Below are 26,620 nucleotides of genomic sequence, written 5' to 3' on the forward strand. Positions count from 1 at the left end.
CAACCCTGTAATAACAACCCACCGTGTACATCCGGGCAACCCCGTAATAACAAACCACCGTGTACATCCGGGCAACCCCGTAATAACAAACCACCGTGTACATCCGGGCAACCCCGTAGTAACAACCCACCGTGTACATCCGGGCAACCCCGTAATAACAAACCACCGTGTACATCCGGGCAACCCCGTAGTAACAACCCACCGTGTACATCCGGGCAACCCCGTAATAACAAACCACCGTGTACATCCGGGCAACCCCGTAATAACAAACCACTGTGTACATCCGGGCAACCACATAGTAACAAACCAAAATACACAGTCAGGCAACCAAATAACAACAAACAAATGTAAACCCAGGCAACCTTTTCCGAACAAAACGACATGTACCATCCGGAGCTTAATACGGATAAAATGATATTCTTAGCCCAGGGATTATTTATGGGCAACCCTAAAATAAACCAGTGCCCATACATAATTACACCCCGTATATCAATCCAATGCCAGGAGTACCTGGTGGCATTTCCTCGCTGTAAATTACCACAGCTCCCACAGCGTCAGTCGGAGCTGGGCTGTAGCCAGTGGCACCCTGACAGTTTCCACCTGCTGCCCACTAGAGATAATATAATCTCACTATATTGAAATAGTTACACCCCATCTGAGGTTTAGAAGTCCCAGCTCCTTAGAGGTCGCTCTGATTTCCTTTCCCGTACTGAGTCGTGGGGATCATGTACGTTTGTTGTTGAATTCCTCAGGTTCCTGTCTGTACTTATTCTGAGTAATACATTTTACTGGCTATATGAGTATAAATCAATGGCCCGTGGTTTTCCACTGGTTCTCACGTATTTAAATAAGGAGGAGTCCTGTGGCACCTTAGGGTATGTCTACACTGCCAGCCTAGTTCGAACTAGGGTGACTAATGTAGGCATTTGAACTTGCAAATTAAACCCCAGATTTAAATATCCCGGGCTTCATTTGCATGTTCCCTGGCAGGCGCCATTTTTAACTCCCCCTAGTTCGAACTACCTGCCTGCGGCTACACGCGGCACGAACTAGGCAGTTCAAATGAAAGCTCCTAATTCGAACTACCGTTAAACCTCCTTGTAGCCGCGGGCAGGTAGTTCAAACTACGGGCATTTAAAAATGGCGCCCGCCCAGGAACATGCAAATGACGCCCGGGATATTTAAATCTGGGGTTTCATTTGCAAGTTCAAAACTGCCAGTGGGAGCAGAGTGGGCAGCACCCCAAACCCGCTGGGCCTCCATGAGGGGGGCATAGAACTGGGCAAGACGTAGCAACGTTTACAGGACGAGAGGGCCCAACCCCCAGCCGGAGCACTGTTCTTCCCAGGCTCTTCGGGAATGACTGGAACAGCTCTGGTAGGGCTGTGCCCCCAGCTGGACTTTTCCCCGTGTAGAGGATGCGGCCACCAGAAACTAGAGATGTCTCAGGTGAACGCAGGATTGTGCTTTGGGCCCGGCCTGCGCATGGTCTTTGTGTCACTATAACGCCAAGCTCCCAGTCTGGGTGCAGTTACCCTGCTGCTTATCGTTACAACGGTACAAAAGCTGGTGCAGCCCAGCCACCCTGGGTCCCTGCAAGGCCTTTGCCCGGGCCGGTTCCCAACCATTCAAGCGCTGCAGTGCTTCCCATGGGGAGTCTCTCGTTCCCGACGGGATTCCACGCCGAGCAGCTCCCCCCACCTTTTCCTGGACCACATATTTGCCATCCCTTGGGATGCCCCAATAGAGAGACGTCCTCTTTGTGCGGGCGATTAACGGTGACTAATTCTGCTGTCTGCCGTTTGAGCTGTCCACCACCCCACCCCCATGGGACTGAGAAGCCGACTGATGATGGAACCAGCTGAGAAGGAGCGGGTGGCCTGTGATAAAGCCAGGACGTTGGCGGCAGAAAGGGGCTGCAGGGAAAGCAGTCTGCAGTCACCCCGGGGAGAAGCCAGAAGATGTAGGGAGGAGACCAGGGCAACAGCAACAGGGGCTGGGAGAAAGACCATGATTACTACCCATGGGGCCCGTGGATGGAAATGGAGGGCGTGGGCTGGGTTAGAAGTGGTGTAGGCCACTGTTCAACAGGACTCTGCTATCCCGGGGGGGGACCAGAGTGACGTGGCTGGAGGGACAAGCCACGAGGAGGGAGCCTCCTGACACATGGAGGGGGGAGAGGTGACAGGGAGCGTGAGTGAGGCGCAGACCCAGTGGGTGCTAGACCCAGAAGGAGCAGGTCCCCGGAGCCGCCAGGTGAGTGGACCCAGGACACTTTGTCCTTTCCCATAGTCTTGGCCCCTGTCCTCACCTGGGCCCGGAGAACATTCGCCCCCCCCCTTCATCGGCAAACATTCCTCAGAGCTGATGTGTCAGTTAATACGTAATGTCATAGCAACCTTTGTCACTAACGGGCTACCAGCGAGATCCGTGTGAATCGGGGGTAGGCAAGCGAGCAGAGACTCCCAACAGCAGCACAAGCGCTGGGCCGCTCACACCTTCCCCTCAGCCTCCTGCCCTGCAGCCCAATGAGCCTGGGTCTTCGCAGCATGGCCCCCGGCAGCACTAGCTCCCCCCGTGCTCCCCATCACCGTGCTGCTCTCCCGGCCTGACCGCTCGTGGCAAAGGGGAGCGTGGGCTGCGTGGCCCGTTCAGCCCTTGGCCACTATAGGGCTGGTGGATGGTCAGCTACTGGGACCAGGCTCAACGCCACCAAAGAGCAGGGGACTGGTGCTCTGCCTTGCAGCCGCCAAGAGCCAGGAACAGATTAGAACCAGCATCATCAGGCCATGTTAAGGGTCAGTCTGGGAGAGGGGTGGGGCCAGAGCGCCCCAGGAGATAGGCTGTGCCAACTGGGCAGCGAAGTGGGGGACCTGGTGCTAATGTTTCCCCCCCTCCCCCATCCACAAGTTTTGTCAGGATCGTTATTTCAAAGCGATGGCAAGAAGAGACGTGGACGGGAAGAAGCGGCTGCCGTGTCCTGCGCCATATGCCAGGTCCACACTAGAAACGTTTGCCAAGCTTGTGATGGGGGGGGGGCGTTAGTCTTACGACATTTCTGCCTAGTCCAAGCCAAGACTGGGATCTGCACGTAGCTTCCGAGCTGACTTGTCTACAGTTTGGGGCTGTTGTCTGGCCAGTCGCGTATCTGTTTGTAAAACAGTCGTGATGTCTGCGGCCCTGAAATGCCCAGGACGGGCCTGTCTATATAATGCCAAACCCCGGGGCAAGCCTAGCCCAAAGGGATGGACATTGGGAACCTCGCATTCTTTAGCGTTGCCTCTGCACAGCTTCAGGGGAAGCCGACTGTAGGTGGATACCTCTTAAGCTGGCAGGGGTTGTGAACAGTCTGTTTATGAACCAGCCAGTTATTCTGTAACTCAGCTCTCGCCTGTCTTCACAAAAGGAGCTGTGAAAAACCAACAAGCCTTCGGACAGCTGCGCATCCTCCCCTCACCCCCCGCGAGGCCGAGCACAATTCATGGAGTTAATAGATTATCTTTAAAAACACAGCTCTGGTTTCTTTCCCAACCCGCAGCCAAGCGCCCTGGTTACAGATTGACTCCAGGAACAATGTCGGGTGAACCGACTAAAGTCCTCCCCACGGCCATAAAACAGCGTCACTCTCCAAAGGGCCGGGGGAAAGCTCGGTGCCGCTCTGCAGGTGATGGGGACCAGTTTGGAAGATTTGTCTCAGCCCCAGGTGACTGTGATGTTTGCTGTTCCTGTATTTCACCCCTCCCGTCCCGACTCCCCAGATGCATCCATTTCCCTGCTTACGGTGTTTAACCGGCTGAGAAACCAGCTGTGTGGGTTGTGACGGGGGCAGAGGGCAGCGATCGCAGGATCTTTCTCAGCCGGGCGTGGGAAGTTAGAGGCTGCTATCCCCTGACTGGCTTGGGAAGCCAGATGGCACCAAGCGCGTCCCTTTGGACAGACTGAGCAAACAGGAGGCCTCCCGGGATGCCCGCGGGTTTAGGAGCGAGGGGGAAGAGACTCGGCCCACGGGGAGGGGTGAAGCTGCTGCGCCACCCCAGAATGGAGCACTTGGCTCCTCAAACGGCAACTCACTAGTCAGAGGAGATGAGGTTCAAGCGAGCCCCTTTTGCCCTGCCTGGTCGGGGCCTGCCTCGCCCTGGGCAGCTGCCCCCTTCGACGCGCCCCAGGAACCCTGGCAGCTTCCCCCCCTCCCCCTTCACCCCGCTTCTGGGTTCAGCCAAAGCCGTGGGACTCCAGGTCGGAAGGTTCTAAGATGCAGGCCAAGACTGGAGATCAGGCGCCAGGGGACAAGAGCCACAGATGGAGAAAGGGGATCCAAGAAAGTCAGGGCTCTTGGGGGGTTTTCTCAGGTAAATGTACAAGGAACTGGGCTTTATTTTTAAGGGCTGCTGCAATACAGGGACTGATGCTGGTTGGTGCTGAGCACATACAGCTGCCACTGCAGATACCGGGTGTGCAGTGCACTGAGCACACACGCACACCCTGCAGCAGGCTCAGCCCCTTGCAGGATTGGGCCCTACAGGATTGGGCCCTATTGTGGCAGATTTAGTATAACTGCTTTACAATGTGGCATAGCAGTTCTTCAAGCTCCAACTTCTTGTGTGTGTGTGTGTGTGTGTGCGCGCGTGTGTGTGTGTATACACGTGTGTGCATGGGGAGGGGTGTTAAACACTAGTGTATTCCATAGCAATGAGCCAAACCCCATCAGTGTTACTAGTGAGGGGAGAGTGAGCTGAGCACCAGGAACTCCTGCTAATCCCAGTGCTGACACCAACGGACTGGGAAACCTTGAGCAAGTCACTTATTCTCTCTGCCTTGGATCTCCCATCTGTAAAATGGGGGTAATAAGTCACTACTATCTCCTAAGGGTGCTCTGCTGGTTAATTAGTGTTCTGTAAAGGGCTTTAAATATGCTATATAAACAGTGACAGTGTTGTTAATTCCATTCATTTATTTTAAGGAGGGATATTATATAGCTGTGTACCTGCCATTTGGTTTCTCTGTACTGAACCTCTGCATTTCTAAGGCCTGGTGTACACACCGACTGGCATAGATAGCTGTTATTGTTAGGGAGCGAGATTTTTCACTGATACAGCCATACGGCTACACCCGAGAGGAGATGCTATTGTACCAGTATAAAGGTACCTCATTCCAGTATCACTCATTCCCCTTCCTGTACAGGGCTTGCTATACTGGTGTAAGCACATTTATACTGGTTTAGCTGCGTCCACACTGAGCGATTGTACCACTTTAACTACACCGCTCGACTACCGTGTTACACCCCTATAGTTACAGCGGCTCAGCTTCGAGGCCAGCAACCGGGGTGTGAGCCGCGCTGCTGCCGGGTGTTGCAGAGGAGACGCACACACCACACTATTACTGAGCGGCTCCGTTTGTCCCGGCTCACGCTGCTGCTCCCTGCAATGTCCGTCGATGGCATTCAGCCCGGCGTGCAAACACAGACCGGCTCTGCGCATGGGGAGTCTCTCTGGGGTTCCCAAAACGGAGGAGCTGCTTTCGGAGGACCACCACCCGCAGGGTGGGCGGAGACGGCGGGCCCTTTCGACGCGCTCTCCATCCTGCGCTGGGTTCCTCTGTTCCTGGGGACGGTGCGCCCGCCTGCAGGGTCTCTCAGCAGTGACCTGCTTTGTTTTCCATGTCCCTGGGGTATCGCAGAATGGAAACGCAGCGTTGGCCCGGCAAGAGGGGGCCCCCGAAATCCTCACCGAGAATTCGCATGGGAAGGAGCCGGCGAGCAAGGGCAAGGTGAGGTCAGCGCTCTAGATGCCGGGCAGCTGAGGCGGCCGCTCGCCGCTCGCGTTAGCTGAGGTACTGGCCCGGCGACGGTGGGAGGGGCACAGAGGGCAACTGCCCTTGGGCCCAGCGATTCAAAATGGCCCTCGGCTCGGCCGTTGCTGCTGTGGCGACATCGGCACCCGGAACCCAGCCCTGTCTATCCCCACCGGAGCGCTGCGCCGCCCGCTCCGAGGGCTGCCGGGGGGGGAGACCACGGCACAGTGCACTGCGGGCGGCCCCCCCGCTGAGGTCTGGGCCCATTGTGAGGAGAGGGGCCCCACTGAGCCCTGAGCGAGGGGCGACCTATGGCTGTGCTGCCCTGGGGCAGACCCAGGACTAGGCTGGGGCTCGGGGAATCCCAGACCGGCCCCCTTCGGCCCCCCGCGCCATTTCCCCAGCAGCAGTTGTCCCCGTCCTTCAGCCCTCTGAGAAGGGTGCTGACTAGCGGTGGGTGGAGAGCAGCTCCCCGTGGGACCCCACTAGCTACAGAGAACGTGGCAGGGCTTCGGGCGAGCCAGCCGCTCCCTTCTAGCGCCAGAGCCATAACGAGCCTCGGCCAGGCCTTTACCCAGGCGCTGGCGGGCTGAGAGGAGACTGGTTTGTTCCACATCCTCATGCCAAATTCCTCAGGAGAGGACACACCAGCCCCGACCCTCCCGGAGAGGCCTTTGCCCGCCGGCTCCGAAAGCTCTGGGGTTCCCCGGGCAAGGGGCACGCTCGGCATCCGAATTTCACATGCCAGGGGCAAAGGGCCAAGAGCTGTAGAAACCCCCAGGGCAGGGGGTTCTACGGAGTCGGAGCCAGGCCCGGAGTCAGATTTGCACCGTGGAACCTGAAACTAGAGCTCAGCTGTCTGCCCCCCGTATCCTGGCAGCCCCCCAGCCCAGCCCAGCAGCCCGGCCTACCTCCTGCTCACCCGACACCTGCCCACTTGCCCCTCGCCCTCTGCCCCAGGGACCTTCCCCGGCTCAGTGCCCCGCTCGGATCCCAAGCTGGGGCAGATCCCAGCCACCCTGCTCCCCTGGCCCGCCCGGCGGCTGTGGCGTGGCCCGGCCGCCCCCGTGCAAGGTGCGACTCGGTGCACGGGGCCGTGGTGCCGGCACAGGCCCAGCTGTTTCCTGTGAGCGGAGGCTCCCTTGAGCGGGGGGCCCTTGTGCCACGGCTCCCAGTGCATGCTGGGTAATCTGGGCCTGGCCGGGCACTGGCCCTAGGAACCTGCGGGGAGGCAGAGGCGTCAGGGAACCAGACACCGGTGCTGGGTCCGAGCGTTACACCCAGAGCCCTGGGGGGGGGGAGGTTTCACCTGTGGCCAGGGAGGAGATGCCCCTGTGCAGGAGCCAGGCAGCGCACACAGCCCCTTCTCCCCGCTCGCGCCCCTCGCTGTCGGCGGGGCGGGACTAAGTGCCCCTGCCGTGGACGTGGCGTGGGGCGTGTGCTGCGGTGCGGGCTCCAGCCTGGGTCCCACGTGGGCCTGGCAGCAGCCCCGGGGCGCTGACTCCGGACTCCCTGCGAGAGGATGTTACTCCAAGGCAATGCAGTCCTCGCTCGGATCTCCCTGCCTTGGGGCGATCGCTTCAGAGACCGAGTCCTGGGGAGTGGCAAGGAAACCCGGGCACCTCTGAGCTCTGTCTAGCTGCTCAGCCCAGCCCCCAGCCTCTGCTCGGCTCCTGCTGGGGCTGAAATCTGCCTTTCTCCATTCCCAGCGCCAAGCTGCCAGCCCAGGGAGGGAGCAGAAGGAATTTGACATGATCTACAAGATTGAGGACGTGCCGCCCTGGTACCTCTGCATCCTGCTCGGCTTCCAGGTAAGGAAGAAGAGATCAGATGGCCCTGGCCCGCTCGCTGGCTTCCAGGGCCCGTGATGCTCATCACACACACACACACACACACACACACACAGCTAAACAGGGACAGGTTTGTAAAGCACTTCTATACACACACACACACACAGCTAAACAGGGACAGGTTTGTAAAGCACTTCTATTCACACACACACACACACACACACACACACACACACACACACACAGCTAAACAGGGACAGGTTTGTAAAGCACTTCTATACACACACACACACACACACACACACACACACACAGCTAAACAGGGACAGGTTTGTAAAGCACTTCTATACACACACTAGAATTCTACACAATGAGATGAGTGAACTAGCTCGTATTGAATGAGGCTATTGATCTAATAGGCATCACGGAAACTTGGTGGAATGAGGATAACTAAGGAGACACAGTCATACCAGGGTACAAAATCTATCGGAAGAACAGAACAGGGTAACCTGGTGGGGGAGGGAGGGGTAGAATCCAATGAAAGGGTAGAATCCAATGAAAATCTTAAATGAACCAAACTGTTCCTAGAATCAATCTGGATAGTAATTCCACGCTCTACTAAGAAGATGATAGCAGCAGGGATATATTACCGACCACCTGATCAGGATGGTGATAGTGACTGTGAAATACTAAAGGAGATTAGAGAGGCTAGAAAAATAAAAACATTCAATAATAGTGGGGGATTTCAATTGTCCCCATACTGACTGGGTAAGTGTCACCTCAGGATGGGATGCAGAGAGAAAATTTCTTGACATCATAAATCAGCGGTGTGCAACCCGTGGGTCGCGACCCCCTTGCGGGTAGAGGCTGTCTTCCTGGGGGGTTGCAGTGTTGGGGCAGCCGCCATTTTGTTTTCCCGTCTCGGTGCCCGACGGGGGTGGGGAGAGTGGCAGGGGAGCAGACCTGTGCTTTAAATTAAAGGGGCCGCAACAAAATGTTCCCAACACTTTTTTTTTTGATCAACCAAAATTTTTCCAGCCCTGAATTAAAAAAGGTTGAGCATCACTACCTGAAATGACTGCTTCTTGGAGCAGCTGGCTCTAGAACCCACAAGGGGACAGGCAATTCCTGATTTAGTCCTACATGGAGCCCAGGATCTGGTCCGAGAGGTGACAGCTGGACCGCTTGGAAAGCGTGACCGTAATGTAATAAAATGGAACATCCTTGTGGTAGGAAGAACACCTCAGCAGCCCAACCCCGGCATTTCATTTCAGACAGGGGAACTACCCCAAAATGAGGAGGTTAGTTAACCAGAAATGAAAAGGCCAGTGACAAGAGGGAAACTCTAGCGAGCTGCATGGAGACGTTTCAAAACACCCCAGTAGAGGCCCAACGTCAAAGTATGCCCCAAATGAAAAACCACAGCAAGAGAACCAAGTGCCACCGGGCTGAACAACCAAATAAAGAAGCAGTGAGAGATAAAAAGGCACCGATTAAAAAGTGGGTGCTAAATCCTAGTGAGGAAAATCGAGAGGCTGTCGAGTTAAGCGTGACGACAGACTCAGTAAAGCCAAAAGGGAGCTGGAAGCTCAGCCAGCGAAAGACTCCCAAGGAATAGCAACAATCGCGTCAGAAGCAGGAAGCCTGCTCAGCAGGGCCACTGAACGATGGGGATGCCGGAGGCGCATTCAGAGACAAGGGCATGGCCCACAGCTGTTTGTCAGAGGCTGGGAAGGGGGACAGGGGCGGGGACACTTGATGGTTCCCTCCAGAGCACCTGGCATTGGCCGCTGCCGGCAGTCAGGACGCAGGGCTCCATGGAGCCTTGGTCTGACCCCGTCTGGCTGCTCTGATGTTCTTCTCTTCTCCCTGGGAATGGAGCTGGAACTTTGCCCTGTTCTCAGATCCGCCGGATGGCCCTAACCAAGGACTCCTTCCCCTTCCCCGCTGCAGCACTACCTGACCTGTTTCAGCGGGACGATCGCCGTCCCCTTCCTGCTGGCAGAGTCGCTGTGCGTGGGGAAGGACCAATACACGGTCAGCCAGCTCATCGGCACCATCTTCACCTGCGTCGGGATCACCACACTGATCCAGACCACGCTGGGCATCCGGTAGGTCGCACCCCGGCCCTGGTTCTCCATCTGCCTTTCGGCAGGCGGTCCCCGTCGGGGGGCTTGGAAGGCGCAGCGGGCAGTTGCAAGTCAGGCTTTTCCTTCTTGCTCGTGCAGACTTCCCCTGTTCCAAGCAAGCGCACTCGCCTTCCTGGTTCCTGCCAAGTCCATCCTGGCCCTGGAGAAATGGAAATGCCCCCCCGAAGGTAACAAGCTTCGTTTGCTCCCAGGTCCCCCGGGAAAGACCATCGTTCACGCCCCGGCGCGTCCTTTAAAACGAAGGGTCCAGCAGGGTCACGGGGCTTATGGCTGGACGGGGCCACTAGCCCCACCCGGCGCCCACAGGCTAATCCAAAAGGCCAGTGTGAAGGCTCTCAGGACCAGTCTGGCACAAAATAGGCGGGGCTGAGGCAGGGAACTGACGAGGTGAGAAATACCCCGATGATCCTGGCAAGCGACCCTCCCCCGCAGCGCAGAGGAACCCCCTGGCCCCAAGATCACTGCCCATCTGAGCTGGGGGGAGAGGTCCTGCCTCCCCTCCCTGCCCTCAGCAACCCCTTAGACCCTGGGCCTGTGAGCAGGAACTGCCAGCCAAGCGCCTGAGAGAGAAAACCCTCGGGGCTGGCACTGAGCCATGTGCCACCCCGCCCAGGGTCTAGGGCTGAAGCACAGCTATCAAGAGGCAGTATGGTCTAGTGGGTAGGTCACCAGCCCAGGAGACGGCAGCTCTGTCCCTGGTTCCCTGCTGGGCGACCTTGAGCATAAGAACATGAGAACGGCCGTACTGGGTCAGACCAAAGGTCCATCTAGCCCAGTGTCCTGTCTGCCCGTGGCCAGCACCAGATGCCCCGGAGAGGGTGGACCGAAGACAATGATCAAGCAATTTGTCTCCTGCCATCCCTCTCCAGCCTCTGACAAACAGAGGCCAAGGACACCATTTTATCCCCTGGCTAATAGCCTTTTATGGACCTAACCTCCAGGAAATTATCTAGCTTCTCTTTAAACTCTGTTATAGTCCTGGCCTTCACAGCCTCCTCTGGCAAGGAGTTCCACAGGTTGACTACACGCTGCCAACCTGTCTCCCTGTCTCGCTCTGCCTGTTTCCCCTCCCGCACGGGTCTGTTTAGGGCTCATCTACACAGCGAAGGAAGGTGTGATTGCCATGCCTAGGGCTGCTTTTATCCAGCTGGGGTAGGTGGTGTGGAGTAGCCTGCCAGGGACCCGGGGTACGTACCAGGGCTGCCGATCCGGCCCACTGCCTCTCCACTGCTACAGTAGATTAGAGCGAGACAGATTGAATCTGCCCATGCTGGGTATCTTAAAGCTCCCTCCGATACACCCCCCAGCATCACAATCGCCTGCGGGGTGGATATGCCCTTCTCTGGGTGGCTCTTGGGGCAGGTGCTCTGTGGGTGCCCCGGGCCAGCAGAACGGGGTCTGTAGATTTCAAGGGAGCCGCACCAGTGTAAACTGGACTAGTGCAGCAGTGACGCAGGCCTGATAGCTAAGGAGCCCGCCCTGAGCTCCCTCTGACAGCCCCCTTCCGTGTCCCAGAGGAGATCTACGGCAACGGGACGTTACCCCTGAACACGACGCACGTGTGGCAGCCGAGGATGAGAGAGGTAAGCCGGGCCCGGTGGCTGCCGGCTGGGGCGTGCACGGCTCAGGGGCCAGCCCAGCCCTAGGATCTGTCTCTCCGAGATTGCTCCTGGGCAAACATGCCTCAGCCGCGTCAGGGCCACGCACCCACGTGCCCACGGCTCTGTCGGTGGAACAGCCTTGGCGTGGGCACTGCCGCCTCCTCTCCTGGGTGAGAGGCCAGTGCAAAGTCCAGGCCTTACTCCTGTCCCGTGCACGCCCCAGCAATGCCCCCGCTTCTGCAGTCGTGTCCAGCCAAGGCACACGAGTAAGAGCCCCTCCCCCCCACCAGTGACGCTAGCCATGGCTGGGCACACTTGGCTGGTCAGCGGGGAATCCCTCCCAACCCATTTCAGGCCCGCGCTCGGACGTGCCAGGAGCACCACAGCTGTGCACGGGGCTCGTGCCTGTTTCAGTGCAGGGCCATGGTGAGGCAGCACTGCCTGTTAGTTACAGCACAGTACTAGGGCTGTGCTGAACTCCCTGCCTCTGCCCTGGGCTTCCTGTGTGGACAAGGGCAAGTCACATAACCTGCCTCCGTTCCCAGGGGCGCCATGGGGCTAGCGCTGCCCTGCGGCACGGGCGTGGAGAGGATAAATGCACTGAGTGTGCGGTGCGTGGGGGTTTGCGGGTGGAAGGGGCTCTGTAAGAGCAAAGTAACGTTATTGACAAGATACAGGACTATGTAGCACTTTAAAGACTAACAAGATGGTTTATTAGATGATGAGCTTTCGTGGGGCAGACCCACTTCCTCAGATCAAATAGTGGAAGAAAATTGTCACAACCATATATACCAAAGGATACAATTTAAAAAATGAACACATATGAAAAGGACAAATCACATTTCAGTATAGGTTGTAATCTATTGATAATGTGTTGGACAGGTTTAAGTTGGGAGCTGTACTAAACTCCAAGAGGCTCTGGGAGACAGACCCATAGTCTCCTATAGACAACCACCTAACCTCAAGATGAGTCTTACCAACCACCACAGGACATACCACACTAATACCAACCCTGGTACTTTCCCTTGCAACAAACCCCGCTGCCAGCTTTGTCCACATATTCACTCTGCTGACACCATTATTGGGCCTAACCAAGTGAGTTATAAGATTAAGAATACATATTCCTGCGCCTCCAGAAATATAATCTATGCTATCATGTGCCGGAAGTGTCCATCTGCTATGTACATTGGACAAACGTCTCAGACACTTCGCCAAAGAATCAATGCCCACAAAACAGACATTAGACAGGATCACAAAGAAAAAACAGTTGCTTGTCATTTCAACCAGAAAGGACACTGTCTCAATGATCTGCTAACCTGCATCCTACTTCAGAAGACATTGAAATCTGCACTTGAAATGGAATCCTCTGAATTCATGCTAAAATTCGACACTCTCTGCAGGGGACTTAACAAAGACTCCAGCTATCTTACCCATTACAAAGATAGCTTCCCCAATTATCACCTCTAATACTATTAACTCACAGACATCTACCCTTCCCCACCTCTAATATCATTAACTCACTGGCATTCACCTTCCTTTCCCTCCCTCCCCCCCCCCCCCCGCATCCCTCCTCTGTTCTGAAATGTGATTTGTCCTTTTCACATGTGTTCATTTTTTTTAATTGTATCCTTTGGTATATATGGTTGTGACAATTTTCTTCCACTATTTGATCTGAGGAAGTGGGTCTGGCCCACGAAAGCTCATCATCTAATAAACCATCTTGTTAGTCTTTAAAGTGCTACACAGTCCTGTATTTTGTTTCAGCTACACCAGACTAACACGGCTACATCTCTATTGTTATTGACTAGGTCTGTGCTGATAGCTGGAGAGACACATACGTTGCCCCGTCCTCCCTCAGCCTCCCTGTCTCTCCCCCGGCACTCAGCTAGGAGACATGCCTGTGACCTCCCACGCAGCAGCCAGCTGCTCCAACCCGCACTCCCGGGCTTCTGCGCTTTATTTTACCCAGAGGCTTTTTATGGGTTTTGGTCATTTGCTCTTCTTTGAACCAGGCTGCAGGGGTTTAGAATTGCCTGCCTGCCCCCTTATGGCTGCAGCCTCGCCTGTAGCTTGTGAAGTGCATGGTCTGGAAAAGATGGATGGATGGATATAATGGAAGGATGGATGGATGGATATAATGGATGGATGGATGGATGAACAGACATTCCTCTTTCCCTCCCACCCCGAAGTTTTTCCATAGTTTATCCCTTTACAGCAGTGGTCCCCAACCTTTTGGGACTGCCGGGCGCCGGGGCGTAAGAATGGCTCGGGCCGGCCTGGTCACTAGGCGGGCACACATAAATGCCCTGGCGGGCGCCATGGCACCCACAGACACCACTGCTTTACAGCCTCCATGGTGGAGCCTTCCCCCTCTCTCCATCCCTGCCTGTGGATCAGGATGGGCTGTGGTGCTCCCTGCCTATGGGGGAAAGGCTCAGCACCCACGGTCAGAGCCATGCCAATGGCACTCAGCCCCCAGGCCCACCCCTATCCGTGGCACGTCTGCGGAGGGAGGAGTCAGGCAGCATGTGGCAGGGCTGAGTCGACCACGTTTGATGGCTCCACCCCTCACCTGCTTTTTCTCCCCCTTTTGGTGCCACAGATCCAAGGGGCGATCATCGTGTCCAGCCTGGTGGAAGTGGTGATCGGGCTTGTGGGGCTGCCGGGCGCACTGCTCAGCTACATTGGACCTCTCACCGTCACGCCCACCGTCTCCCTGATAGGACTGTCGGTCTTCCAAGCCGCGGGGGACCGTGCAGGCTCGCACTGGGGCATTGCTGCTCTGTAGGCTCCTCATGTATCATAGAGAGACAGCCCAGGGCCCCGGGGAGTCTGCTGCCAGCTCTGCGTGACACCCCTCCTGGGGGTGCCTGTCTGGAGGCAACATCTGGCTCTTCACCTCCACGTTATCCCAACTCAGGGTTAAATTCCGTCCCCCGTCACACTCTGACTGCCGTGGGGTTTTCCCTCTAGACAAGCGGGAGCCAATGGGACATGTGCCTACATCTGCACATGCCATATGGAAAATGTACCACCCCATGTACCTTACAGCCATTGGTTTTTCATAATCAAGATCACTTGATAATGAGTATTCAGGGCAAACGGGGAGAGGGCAAAGGTGGGGAGGGGAAGAAGAGATGGGGTTAGTCATTGCTTTGCTAGGATTTCAGTAGGATGCAAGGGTCAAAGTCTGTCTGATAACTGACCTGCCTGTGTGTCTGTCTGTCTTGGAAGCACATACGGCACCAGTCACCAGACCTAACTGATAATACTGTGGGACATTCCAATAGTGTTTTTGTCCCAAATTAGGATGAAAAGTTGAAATGCCAAAATTTTTGGCAGAGCAAAATGTTTTGAAAAATTGAATGTTCGTTGGGGAGCAAAAAGTTTGGAAATATTCATGTTTGGAAATGTCAAAGTATTTCAGCACACGTCTACATTGACTTGTGTGTGCCTGAGCCGCAGCAATGCCTCATGGGAGTTGTACTTCAGGTTCCTCATGCGCTTCTATGGACCGGGCTGCTGGGGCGGACTACATGTCCCATAATGCATGAGGGGCATGGGCCTCTCAGGATGCACTGTGGCCTTTCAGCACGTGGGGAAACTGTGATGCACTATGGGACATGTAGTCCAGCCAGGGAATCTGGTCCATAGAGGAAAATGGGAGGATGAGGCACCCAAAGCCACGCTCCATGGGGCCACGCCACAGCTCAGGCAAAGACAAAACACTTTGACTCAGTTGGACAAACCAAAATGGATGGACCAGACGCAAAGGGAAACGTTTGCATTTGTTTTTCCAAGAAGAACATTTAAAAAAATCAGTAACATTGAAATTTTCCCAGGGAAAACATCTTTTTGCAGCCGCTGCAGGAAAAACATTTTGGTAGAAAATTCCTGATCAGTTCCACTCAACCCCCGACGCATTCTGCTGTGGTCGCCCAGCGCGGGCCCGGTGGCTGACTCCAGCAAGGAACGGCATGTGAGGCAAACTCCTTACCGGGATGAGCCCTCGCCCGTTACTTGTGACGTGGCCTCAGCAAACGAGAGCAGCTCGCAACTCAGGAATGAGGAAATTGGCCACTGGTGCCCGCAGGCATGTTCTCATACACCAGACCAGGTCTCCTCGTTTCTTCTTGGAAAAAACAAATGAAAACGTTTCTTCTCATTTGTGCATAGCCCGAGGGACGCTGGCTTCAGGGCCATCCTTACCCATACGCAGAATATGCAGCAGTGTAGGGCACCCAAAAATTGGGGGCACCCCTGGGTCTTAGTGCCCACCCACCTGCCTCTTCCTATCTCTTGTCTGTGGCTCTGCCTCCTCTGGAGAGGAGCTAGTTAACTTCAAATTGAACAAGCCTGCCAGGGCCATCAGCAGACACTGAACCTGTGACAGCCACTCCAGTGGGAATGACACCACTGAACAGGCATTTGCTGACCCCAGGTACCTGCTGTCAGTGTCTGAACTAACTGGGTTAGTCGACTGGGCCGTTAAAATTTGCTTTAAAACAATTTCATTAGGGTGTTGCTGAAAATCACGTCTCTAAAAAAAGTCATGCCTTTCCCTTGGCTGCCATCAGGCCCTGGAGCACCAGTTTAATAGCATTGCAAAGGGCCCCGTAAATCCGGACTAGCTTGTATGTTCCAGCCTGCACCTGGTTAAAACTGTCTGGGTTCAAATATATTATTATTATTATTGCTGTTATACATGCCCAGGCACGCCAGGCATGGACCATGGTCCGGTTGTGCGAGGTGCTTTGCAAATGCAGAACAAAAGATGGGCCCTGGCCCATAGCGTGAACATTCTCCAAACAATGGGGCCCTCCACGCATCCCCTCTGCCTCTAATGGCTCTTTCCTCTCCCAACAGATCCATTTTCCTGATTGTTTTGTTCGCCCAGTACCTGAGAAATGTGACCTTTCGGCTGCCCGGATACAAATGCGGGAAAGGCTGCGTCGTGTTCAGGCTACAGATCTTCAAAATGTTCCCGGTACGGACGGTCCCGTCCTCCGCTAATCGCCAGTGCTGGCTGAGCTAGGGCAGCGGGCTGGGCGCCCCGGGCCTCAGGCCTGTGGCAGAAATGGCTATGAGCTATACAGTGCTGCCGGGCTGCTGTGTCGGGCTGCCATCGCGAGGCCGTGCGGGTGGGCTGGCAATCCAGAAAGCATGGCCGTGGGGCTGGCATTTGGGCTCTTTTCGGGCTGGCCTGAAGCCAGGCCAGCAGAAATCCTTGGAAAAGGGAAATGAACCAGGCAAGAGGGGAGTTAACCAAACTTTTCCAAACCTTAAAGTACTGGTGCGTTTGGGCACGTGAGCTGGTGTCAGCGCTGCCCTCTAGAGGACGGGTTAGGTCCTGCTACAGCTGGGGGCGATTCCGGCTGCGTTTGGAGCAGCCCTCCCCACGGCTCTTGCTGCTCCGTGGGCCCGGGAGTTACGTGACGCGGGGCCTCTGCTTTCCCTCCCCAGATCATCCTGGCCATCATGGTGGTGTGGCTGCTGTGCTACGTTTTAACGCTCACGGACGTGTTCCCACGCAATGCCGAGGCCTACGGCTACAAGGCCCGGACGGACGCCAGGGGGGAGATCATGTCCATTGCGCCCTGGTTCCGCCTCCCCTACCCCTGTGAGTGAAGGCGAGCGTCTCCCCTGACTGGGTCAGCCCCGGTGCGAGGGACTGGGGCACTCGGTGTGCAGAAGTGGACGCACGTTTCCGCACCGTGCACCAGCTGGATTTGCCTGCCGTCAGTGCACACACCAGCCCAGCTTGCATGGTGCTTTTGCCCACTTCCCCGGTCAAGGCAAGGCCCTGGGGACCCTTCCCCTGCTCAGTATCTGCCACCGATCCTCAGGATTCGCCCCCCTCGCTCTGCTCCCCACGCTGGATCCCAGATGCGGGGGGCAAAATGACCCTTTCCCCTAGGCAGAGCCGGAAGGAGCTGCTGTGGGGAAAATATCACCCTCTGTCTCTTCCCCTGGAGCACAGTGCCCCCAGGGAGGGGTAACGCCCACAGCTGAGTGGGGGGCCCAAGAGAGTGGCTCAGGCTGGCTGGGCGTGACCTGAGCTGGCTTCCTCCTGCACAGGCTCCGCTCCCGTGCCAGCTCCCAGCCCACAGCAGGCTCTGTCCGGCAGAGAATGGGCCGAGCAACCGTTGCCGGGAGACCCTGGCCCCGTGAGCTGGGCAGGGCACCGGGGAGTTCGGTTCCGAGTGGACGTGGCCACGGGGAAGGCTGGGACCCAGGGAGACCCGGCGGCTCATCCCCCGCTCTGCCTTGCCTGGCCAGGTCAGTGGGGCTTACCCACCGTGACGCCAGCGGCCGTGCTGGGGATGTTCAGCGCCACCCTGGCCGGCATTATCGAGTCCATCGGGGATTACTACGCCTGCGCCAGGCTGGCAGGGGCCCCGGCGCCGCCCATCCACGCCATTAACCGGTACGTACCAGCTGCTCGCCCACCCCACGGGCTAGATTGGACCGCGGGCTTTGTGCTGGAGCCATGGGGTTTGCGCCATTACAGGACGGGTCCTGCTGGGCAGCAGGGGCAGGAGCCAGGACACGGGGCTCGCGGGTGCAGCCCAGTTCTCAAATGTCCTTGACTTCGGCCTGATGTTTGGCCAGCCCCTGGGGTCGGCTGCAGGGTCAGCGCCATGGAAACGTACGTGCTGGTACACGACGGACTGTTTGGCACCCAAATCTGACACCCGGTTCCTGGCTGGGCTTGGCCTCCCCAACAGGTGACCAGGACAACGTGCCCCATCGAGTGCATAGAACACGCCACACACGTGTCTTACACGCCCTGTGCATGCGGCTGTACCTCGCCCATGCTTGTGCGAGGGCTGGTTACATGAAGCTGGGGCATGCCCCGGCCATGGAGCGATCCCCGCCGGCAGGGGAAGCGCTGCACCCGTGCGTCCTGTCTGCACCCCCCAGTGCTGGCTGGGTCTGCCCTCATAGTCTGCCCCCGGCGCCCTCCTGCCGCCCGGCCTTCGCCCCACGCGGCCCTGAGAGCAGCTGACGCGATGGGGAATCTTGCGGGTCTCTTTCCAGAGGCATTTTTACAGAGGGGATCTCCTGCATCATTGCCGGGCTGCTGGGAACGGGCAACGGCTCCACCTCCTCCAGCCCCAACATCGGCGTCCTGGGCATCACCAAGGTACCGGCCAGGGAGCTACTTGGGCTGAGTCAGGGGGGGTCCCCAAAGCCCTTGGCCCCCGGACAGGTCAGCCGGTGCCCAGCACAGCTGCCTGCCTCTCGCAGGAGCTGCCGGGAACATCAGCGTCTCCCACGAGCTTCCTGCTCATGCTGGGGGTGCCCCAGAGGGCCGGCTGTAAAACCCTTCCTGGGTCTCCGCCCCACAGACCCCGAGGTGCGAGTTTCCTTCACTGCCGCTCCAGGCTGCTGCGCCGAAGGCGTCGCGAGGGCTCGGCTAGTCCTGGGGGTGAGGCGGGCGGGGGTCCTGCGGGCAGCCGATGGCCCATTGGGGAGCCGATGGGCTGGCAAGCAGGGCTCAGGCAGCGGGTAACAGCACTGACTAATATTGCTCTAAATTGCCCTAGAGCCCGGCCTGGCCCCGAACGAGGGAGGGGCTGTGGGGTGGAAACGAAGGAGCAGAGACTCTGGCCTACTCTCATCTCACTCGTAGCGACCGGCTGAGCAGCTCGGCTCGGCTGGAATGGGGCGCCCCCGCTTTGCTTGGCCGGGGGCAGCTGGCAAAGGCTTCTCCACAGCCAAGCCTGCTGGAGTTTTTGCTCTGAGCCCCGGTCGCTGGCTGTGTCACAGAGCTGCGTCCCATTAAGCCTGGGATGACTCTGGCCCGCTCACCTTCCCTTGCTGCTGGTTTTCCTCTCCAGGTGGGCAGCAGAAGAGTGGTGCAATATGGAGCGGGGATCATGCTTGTTTTGGGAACCATTGGCAAGTTCACGGCTCTGTTCGCCTCCCTCCCCGACCCGATCCTCGGAGGGATGTTCTGCACGTTATTCGGTAACGTACATGGCGAGAATCTGGAGACGTTAACTGGTTGGCACATTACAAAGCCAATTTCTCCTGCCTATAACATGCGCGTTTTCACATCAAAAGCCAGGAATGGGACACATCCAGCCCACTTATATAGCTTCATTAACACGGGTCCTACCATTGACAGGCATTTCTTTTGCTGGTATATAGATCTTGGATTCTGTTATTTCCACTCCAACTCATTTGAGGGAGTGGGTTTTGTCCACGAAAGCGCATGCTCTGGTATATTTTTGTTAGTCTCTAAGGGTATGTCTCTGTAGCAGCGTTATTTCGGAGTAATGGCCCTTATTCTGAAATAACAATGCAAGTGTTGACACAGCAATTCCGTTATTTCGAAATACATTTGAAACAACGGACGGCTCATTCCAACTTCTGTAAACTCATTCCACGAGGAATAACGCCTCTTCCAAAATAGCTATTTCAGAGTAACGGTCATGTGGACGCGCCACTGCTGCTATTTCGAAATAGCTCCTCCCCGGGGCCATTCAAAGTAATTACTCCCCAGTGCCTCTGGGGGCTCAAAATCGAGGTAGCACGTCCTCATTAGGGAAGCCTGATTCGGACTCATTGTGAGGGTTCCCTGTGGTGTAGACGCGCTATTTCGAAATAAGCCTGCAGTGTAGACGTACCCTAAGGTGCCACAGGGCGACTCCTTGTTTCTGTCGAGGGACGATCATACGTGTCAACCGCGGGGTGTCGAGGCAAACGGCACGTTGCATTGCAGGGCTCTTTCCTGCCCATCATCCCCACGTTTATCCATTGAAACGTGATTGGCCTGAACGTGACTTACAGGCGGAGATTTGCAGTGTTGCCCAAGAAACCTGGCTGCCTGGTGTGTTGCTTTCCTTTCGGAATTGTTACAGTGAACCCTCTTAAAGGCGCGAAACCGCAGCAGGCCCATAGCGTGGCTGGGCAGGGAGCAGTGGGAATCGCAGCGTCTGCCTGTAGTGTGTCTGCCTGTAGTGTGAGCTCTGCTTCTGTCTCGTGACCCTAAGCGGCAGTGCTACCAAGGCCTTGTGGCAGCCCTTGCGTTGTCCACCTCCACCGTCAAATCAGCACAACTTCCAATCGGTTTCCAAAGTGATTTCGTTAAACAGGCGCTGAATCCACAATGACCGGGGCTTCTGCACTCATGAGAAACCCCTTGGCTACGTCTAAACTGGCGTGATTTTCCGCAAATGCTTTTAACGGAAAAGTTTTCCATTAAAAGCATTTGCGGAAAAGAGCGTCTAGATTGGCACGGACACTTTTCCGCAAAAGCACTTTTTGCAGAAAAGCGTCTGTGGCCAATCTAGACGCGCTTTTCCGCAAAAAAGCCCCGATCGCCATTTTCACGAACGGGGCTTTTTTGCGCAAAACAAATCTGAGCTGTCTACACTGGCCCTTTTGCACAAAAGGACTTTTGCCCGAACAGGAGCAGCACAGTATTTCCGCAAGAAGCACTGATTTCTTACATGAGACTGTCTGTGTTCTTGCGGAAATTCAAGCGGCCAGCGTAAACAGCTGGCAAGTTTTTCTGCACAAGCAGCTGCTTTTGCGGAAAAACTTGCCAGTCTAGACACAGCCCTTCTGTCAGTATCAGCTGTGTCCACACAATGGGTTCTGCCAGCACAGCATGGCCATGCAGCTGTGCCACGAGAGTCTCTCGTGCTGGCCATCTCCTTGGTTAAACCAGCATGACTTCCAGCCCCGTGCTGGCTGTAGTTAGTGGGACCTACTTTGTTTGCTTCGCAGTCCCAGGGACTCAGCAGGTGACCACATCTGCGTTGCCCGGCTCGTACACAGACTCCCCGTGTCTGTAGCAAGGCTGCCTCGTCTCTCTTTGTGCCTTTGCAGGCATGATCACAGCTGTGGGCCTGTCCAACCTGCAGTTCGTTGACATGAACTCCTCCCGCAATCTTTTCATTCTGGGATTCGCAATGTTTTTCGGGCTGACGGTGCCGAACTACTTGGATTCGCACCCCAATGCCATTAACACAGGTACACGCTTAACCTCCCCTGCTGGGGACTCTACGGAATTCTTGGCATCTAAGCAGATAAGACTGAGGGACTCTTGGGCAGGATGCTAATGAGTGGGACAAGTGACTTAGGGTGGAATGATTGTAGGGAGTGTATGTCACTTCTGTAGGAATGGCGGAGGGCTTTAAGGGTACGTCTAGACTACAGGCTTTTGTCGACAGAGGCTTTGTTGACAGATACTGTTGACAAAGCTTCTGTCGACAAAGCGTCTAGATGGCATCCAGTGCTGTCAACAAAGCAAGCCGCTTTGTCGACATGAGAGTGTAGACGCAAAGGACAGTGTAGATGCCATAATGCCTTCTGTTGACAGAACTTTGTGGACAGAACTCTGTCAACAAAAGGCGTTATTCCTCGTAGAATGAGGGTTAACGCCGTCTACAAATCTGCCGAGTTCTGTCGACGTTATGTCAACAGAACTCGGCAGTAGTGTAGACGCAGGTATAGTTTTGTCGACAAAAGTCCACTTTTGTCGACAAAACCCTGTAGTCTAGACACACCCTCAGTGTGTTTGTCGTGCTCCATATGAGATCTACACTCTAGCTTGCTTTTGTTCACAGCAGTTGGTCTCTTCTCCCTTTTGATAGGGGCTTACTGCTACCCTCTGCATCCCAACACACCGTGTGCTTTGTAAACTAGATTGTTAGGAACTCCAATAAAACCAAATGGACAATGGGCTACCAGCTAATCTATAAGTGAGTCGCTGGGCCTGAGATGCTCATAAAAACAGAGGGAAGGCAGGAGGGGAGGTAGATAGCATCAATGTCTTTGAATATCAATTTAATCTGATCTTGGCCCACAAATGCCTGAGTCATAATCATTAATTTATTGCATGGCCTCACTCGTTAGTTAGGAAACGGCCAGTCCTCCTTAAACACAGGCCCTCTTCTTATTTCAGTCAGAAGATAGTAGCCACTCACCTGGAGTAACATGCTGCATGTTCCCTAGGTGTTCCCGAAGTGGACCAGATACTAACAGTGCTGTTGACAACGGAAATGTTTGTGGGGGGGAGCATTGCCTTCGTCTTGGACAACACCATCCCAGGTACAGCCACTGTGAGCTCTCAGTCTTCTCATGCACTGCTGCTGTCAGCGGCTCGAGTCGCTTTGAGCACGTCTGGCTGCATATCGGTTTAGTGGTTTCAGCCCTGGCTGGAGAGGCTGAGATATGTTAATCACTGCTGGAGAGCTCTCTTCGGGCAGAATCAGTGAGTCAGGCATTGTAGGGGGAGGTAGGATTTGTAGGCAATAAGAGGCTGTCTCTCTGAATGGTGTTAGCACAGTGATACTCGGACCTCAGTGGTTCAGCAGCCAAATTAGCGATCAACCCTATGCAACAGAGCCAGTCGTATGAATTCATTGTTTCAGTTTATATAGAGATGTACACACAGCAAAACGACTAACCAAGTATTCAACAATTGCTCAAGAACACAATAAAAGCATCCTGATTGGTTAATAATTAAATCATACCATGATGGTCATCATAGGCTGCAAAGAGCTGCAAGAGACACATAAAGAGCCACTGGCGGCTCGTGAGCCTCAGTCTCAGGATCACTGGCCTGGCACAATAGTCCAGCTTGCAGTCCCCAAGTGCTAAGTAACAGGAACAGCAAAACAGTGAGAGAGGAATCTACTGAGTGCTTAATTCACTATAATGATGGGTACAACTGATCAGTCCTTCTGCACAGCCCGTCTTATACCATGGCAACTGAGGGTCACTCACTGACATTAAAGAGTAAAACATTTCTATGTATGGGGACACATTTCATGAAGCACCTACTCAACCTGAGGAACTCTGCTGCAGGAAAACACTGGGCCAAACACCACAGCAGAGTTTGTTTTTAAAAAGGCTAGGATAACTGCGCAAACACTAGCAAGAGATGTAGCAGTGCAAACATGATCCTGCCCCACTTTTGCATGCAGAATTCCCCCAGGATCATTTTAACTACATTTCCCGTCCACTGAGAGTGAAGCAATCCAATCTCAGGGATCAGGTATAATAAAAAGGAAGGGGGGTGGGTTTTGTGGGCTTCCCTCTCTTTGTACAGCATTGAGCAACTAGCAAAAGGCATTTTTTCAGTCTTGGAAGCATCAGGCACTGGCCATTTCAGAAGGCAGGACACCAGCCTAAACAAGTCAGTGGTCTGATCTGCAGTTACAGCCCTTTCTCCAGACGAGTGTTTGTGCAGAGTCAGAGCCAATTACTCTGAATAAGTAAAGCTATTTAATTAGTTTGCTGTCCTAACTCTCAGGCTCCCTCTCCCCCTGCAGGGACACAGGAGGAGCGCGGGCTGGTCCAGTGGAAGGCTGGAGCACATGCAGACAGAACCACCGCTGCAAATTTGAAAAGCTACGATTTTCCATTTGGGATGAGTGTAGTCAAAAGGATCCAGTGGTTGAAATATGTGCCAGTGTGTCCTGTTTTCAAGGGGTTCAGTTCAAGAACAAGGAATTGTGACACAACGGAGAACGTAGAAGAGCACACAGACAATCTCTTTGTATGTACCAAAGTCTGAGACACTCCTGTGGTGCAACGGGGAGAAATCGTTCAGTGCCACTTCAGTATGACGCACACAGGTCTAGTTTGTAGGTCACTGAAGGAAGGCCAGGGGAGGAGAGCCGTGTCAAACTGAAGCAGGGGAAACATAGGGATCAGTTCCTAGGGGTGCCCGGTGGATTCTACAAAGGAAACACACCCTAGTTTGAGTCACTCCTCTTTACACTGTGCTGTGTTCAGTCTTAGCCTGTGCAACAGTCTTGGCCCACTTCCTCTGCGATGGCATGAGCCTCCAGCTTTGAGCAGCTGGCTAGTGGGTGTCAGTCTTACAAAGCTCAAAGCCGCTGAGCCAAACCAGCAGAGCTGCAGCTGGACAGACTTCAAACCGACTTTTGCATCATTTCCAACTCGAACCTCAAACTGGTTTCAGATTTGTTCAAAACTTTGCCCAGATTCACTGACATGCCCAGCCCTGCCCAGCCTCGTGAGCATTCCAGTCACTGCCAGCAAAGTTTGGATCAAATTTTAAACCAATTTAGGGTGAGAGATTTTACACAGCTCAACTGGTCATCCTGTGTAATGAACTACCATCTGGGCTAAATTCATTCCAGTGCAACTCCACAAACCTCAGCAGAATTACAGCAGGGATCAATCTGGATCGGCATGGCTACCATAGGACACGCAATATGGACACCATGGCATTTATTGCTGGGATAATGCAGTTCACCACTAGATCCGTTACTATTACAAATCACTGGTTTCTCGGTGTTTTTTGTTGCTATGGGAGCGAACTGCCCCTTGTATTTGCCTCCCTCATCCTGCAGCATAACCCTGGAAAAGTTTGTTAGATAGCTCTGTGGAACCCCTCCATCTTTCTTATTACCTGTTCACACAGAGTAAAAGCTACCTAACCCTTTGCCATGCTGCCGTTTAAGGGACTGCTAGGAAATGCCCCCCAAAAATTCTTGACTATTAAGTGTTGGCATGTGTAGAGTTCTTGAACTGTCATATATGGAGGCCCATTAACACCTACCTGAATGCCCGATCCAACAGGCTGTGGTTCTACACACAATGCCAATGTAAACCTGGCTTCCACACTCAGCAATTCATGACCAGAGCAATCTTTTTTCACCTTGTGAAGGAAGTTCTGCTAGACAAATGATGCACCACCAATTGCTGAGCAACTACCTAGTTGTCAAGAGTTTGCACAGGTATAATTAGATCTTAAGTAACTGTTCATTATGCACAACAGTGAACAGAGCAGCTTGTTTTCTGAGCTGTATTAGCTGAGGAGGGCTAACATGTAAAGTGTGTGGGGGAGGGGCTGTGTGTGTGTCTCTTCCTCTCCCTCCCTGGTATGAGAAATGGATTCTGAATATAGGATGCAATCAGTTGAATTTTGCCTTCTTGCCCAGTCACTTTCCAGAATTGCTTAGTGGGAAGTTTCTGCAAACACCTGTTTAAGTCCTAGGAACGGAACGCACAAGCACTGCACCTCGACCACACCCAAGCTGGGGCTATTTAATGCAAGGAGTGATTCCTCCCTAGAGCTTGAAGTGTCCCATTAATACAAAAACACAGCTTGTGACTGGAGATGCACATGGGCCAGGGCACCCTTGCGGAAGAGTGATACAATCTTAAAGGGAAGGGTCTTTGTGACTAGCAATGCTGCCAGAGAGCACCCACTGCCACTTGGAAGTGTCATTAATAAACCTCTCGTGCTACGTGCTGTGTTGGCCCTTTTCTGTCGTCAGTCACTAGTAGGCGCCTACATATATTGTGGGCAAGTGAGAGCATTCGGCAGCCACGTGCCTCCTGAGCAGCACATCTCCATTTAATGACGTCTGGGCTCACTGCAGGCTTGGAGTCCTGTCCAAAGACAATTAAGGCTGGAGGAAGAAACTGCATTGGCACGGCTGCAGCACTTTTCCAGGGAAATATTTAGCCCAGCCCCCAGCCCCAGGAGTAAAAGCGGTGTGCCGTGGCATTTCAGATTGGTTTCATGTTCCAACATTTGATACCAATAAAAACTAGGCTCATTTTAAATCTGCAAAGGAAAGGTAAGATGGGAAGTTATGAGATCGAAGTTTTTGTTGCGTCCCTTAAGTCAGCTTGCTACAGACTGACTAGCAGCGTATTACGAAGGGGAACGGATAACTCTCTGGTGACTCAGAAGGGCACAGGGATAGCAAATGGCGACATCTGTCAGATGTTGGAGAGGTCAGTGGGTGGAGTTTAAAACTGGCAAGCCTAGTTTGCTAGAATTGGTAAATGCCCTGAAATTGTGCATGGCCTCCAATAATGTAGGTTTATACTAGAATGTCAAATTAAACTTATTTTACCCTCCTAAATGCCAGAGATTCCTCTAGGCAGCAGCTTCTTGCCCTAAATGTAGTAAATATCAAAGCTGCTGATCAGTAATACAAATGGGTGCATAGAGATGACAAAACACTAGTGTGACTAAGCTACTCAACATGCCTCAAATTAAAAACAGAAGCAATCCAATAGATGAGAATGGAAACAATCTGGCACTGTCAAGTGCACATACATGTAGAAGGAAAGGATTCTGGTTCATCTCCAAGAAAGTCTGTTCAGTGGATATTTCAGCATTAAGAGCACCAACAAAGCAAGTCCGCAGAGTGAAAATTAGGCTCCCTCTCTGTTCTGGCGACACTCTGAAACTACTCACTAAAGCCACACTGATGATTTAAGGCCTTTCCAGTGTTTTCCAATAGCTTTGTGTTCAACACCCAAAGTCTGGCAAGGACGG

General features: G+C 54.3%; 1 protein-coding gene across 2 annotated transcripts; it reads left to right on the forward strand.

The window, feature by feature from the left end:
• The first annotated feature begins 1,284 nt into the window (after window positions 1–1,284).
• SLC23A1 (solute carrier family 23 member 1) lies at window positions 1,285–25,574 on the forward strand. 2 transcript variants are annotated; one of them, XM_075900126.1, is made up of 15 exons: window positions 1,289–3,703; window positions 5,677–5,766; window positions 7,500–7,601; window positions 9,534–9,691; window positions 9,809–9,897; window positions 11,246–11,313; window positions 13,934–14,115; window positions 16,198–16,318; window positions 16,795–16,951; window positions 17,611–17,758; window positions 18,373–18,478; window positions 19,176–19,305; window positions 21,175–21,318; window positions 22,303–22,398; window positions 23,625–25,574. In XM_075900126.1, exons 1-15 carry the CDS (start codon window positions 3,668–3,670, stop codon window positions 23,867–23,869), a joined length of 1,872 nt encoding a protein of 623 aa, XP_075756241.1. In that variant the 5' UTR covers window positions 1,289–3,667; the 3' UTR covers window positions 23,870–25,574. The 2 variants fall into 2 exon arrangements, with proteins under 2 accessions (XP_075756242.1, XP_075756241.1); XM_075900127.1 differs by lacking the exon at window positions 21,175–21,318 and having other exon boundaries at window positions 1,285–3,703.
• The last annotated feature ends 1,046 nt before the right edge of the window (window positions 25,575–26,620 follow it).

The sequence above is a fragment of the Pelodiscus sinensis genome, chromosome 17 (assembly GCF_049634645.1).
Source record: "Pelodiscus sinensis isolate JC-2024 chromosome 17, ASM4963464v1, whole genome shotgun sequence".
In the NCBI taxonomy this organism is placed as follows: domain Eukaryota; kingdom Metazoa; phylum Chordata; order Testudines; family Trionychidae; genus Pelodiscus; species Pelodiscus sinensis.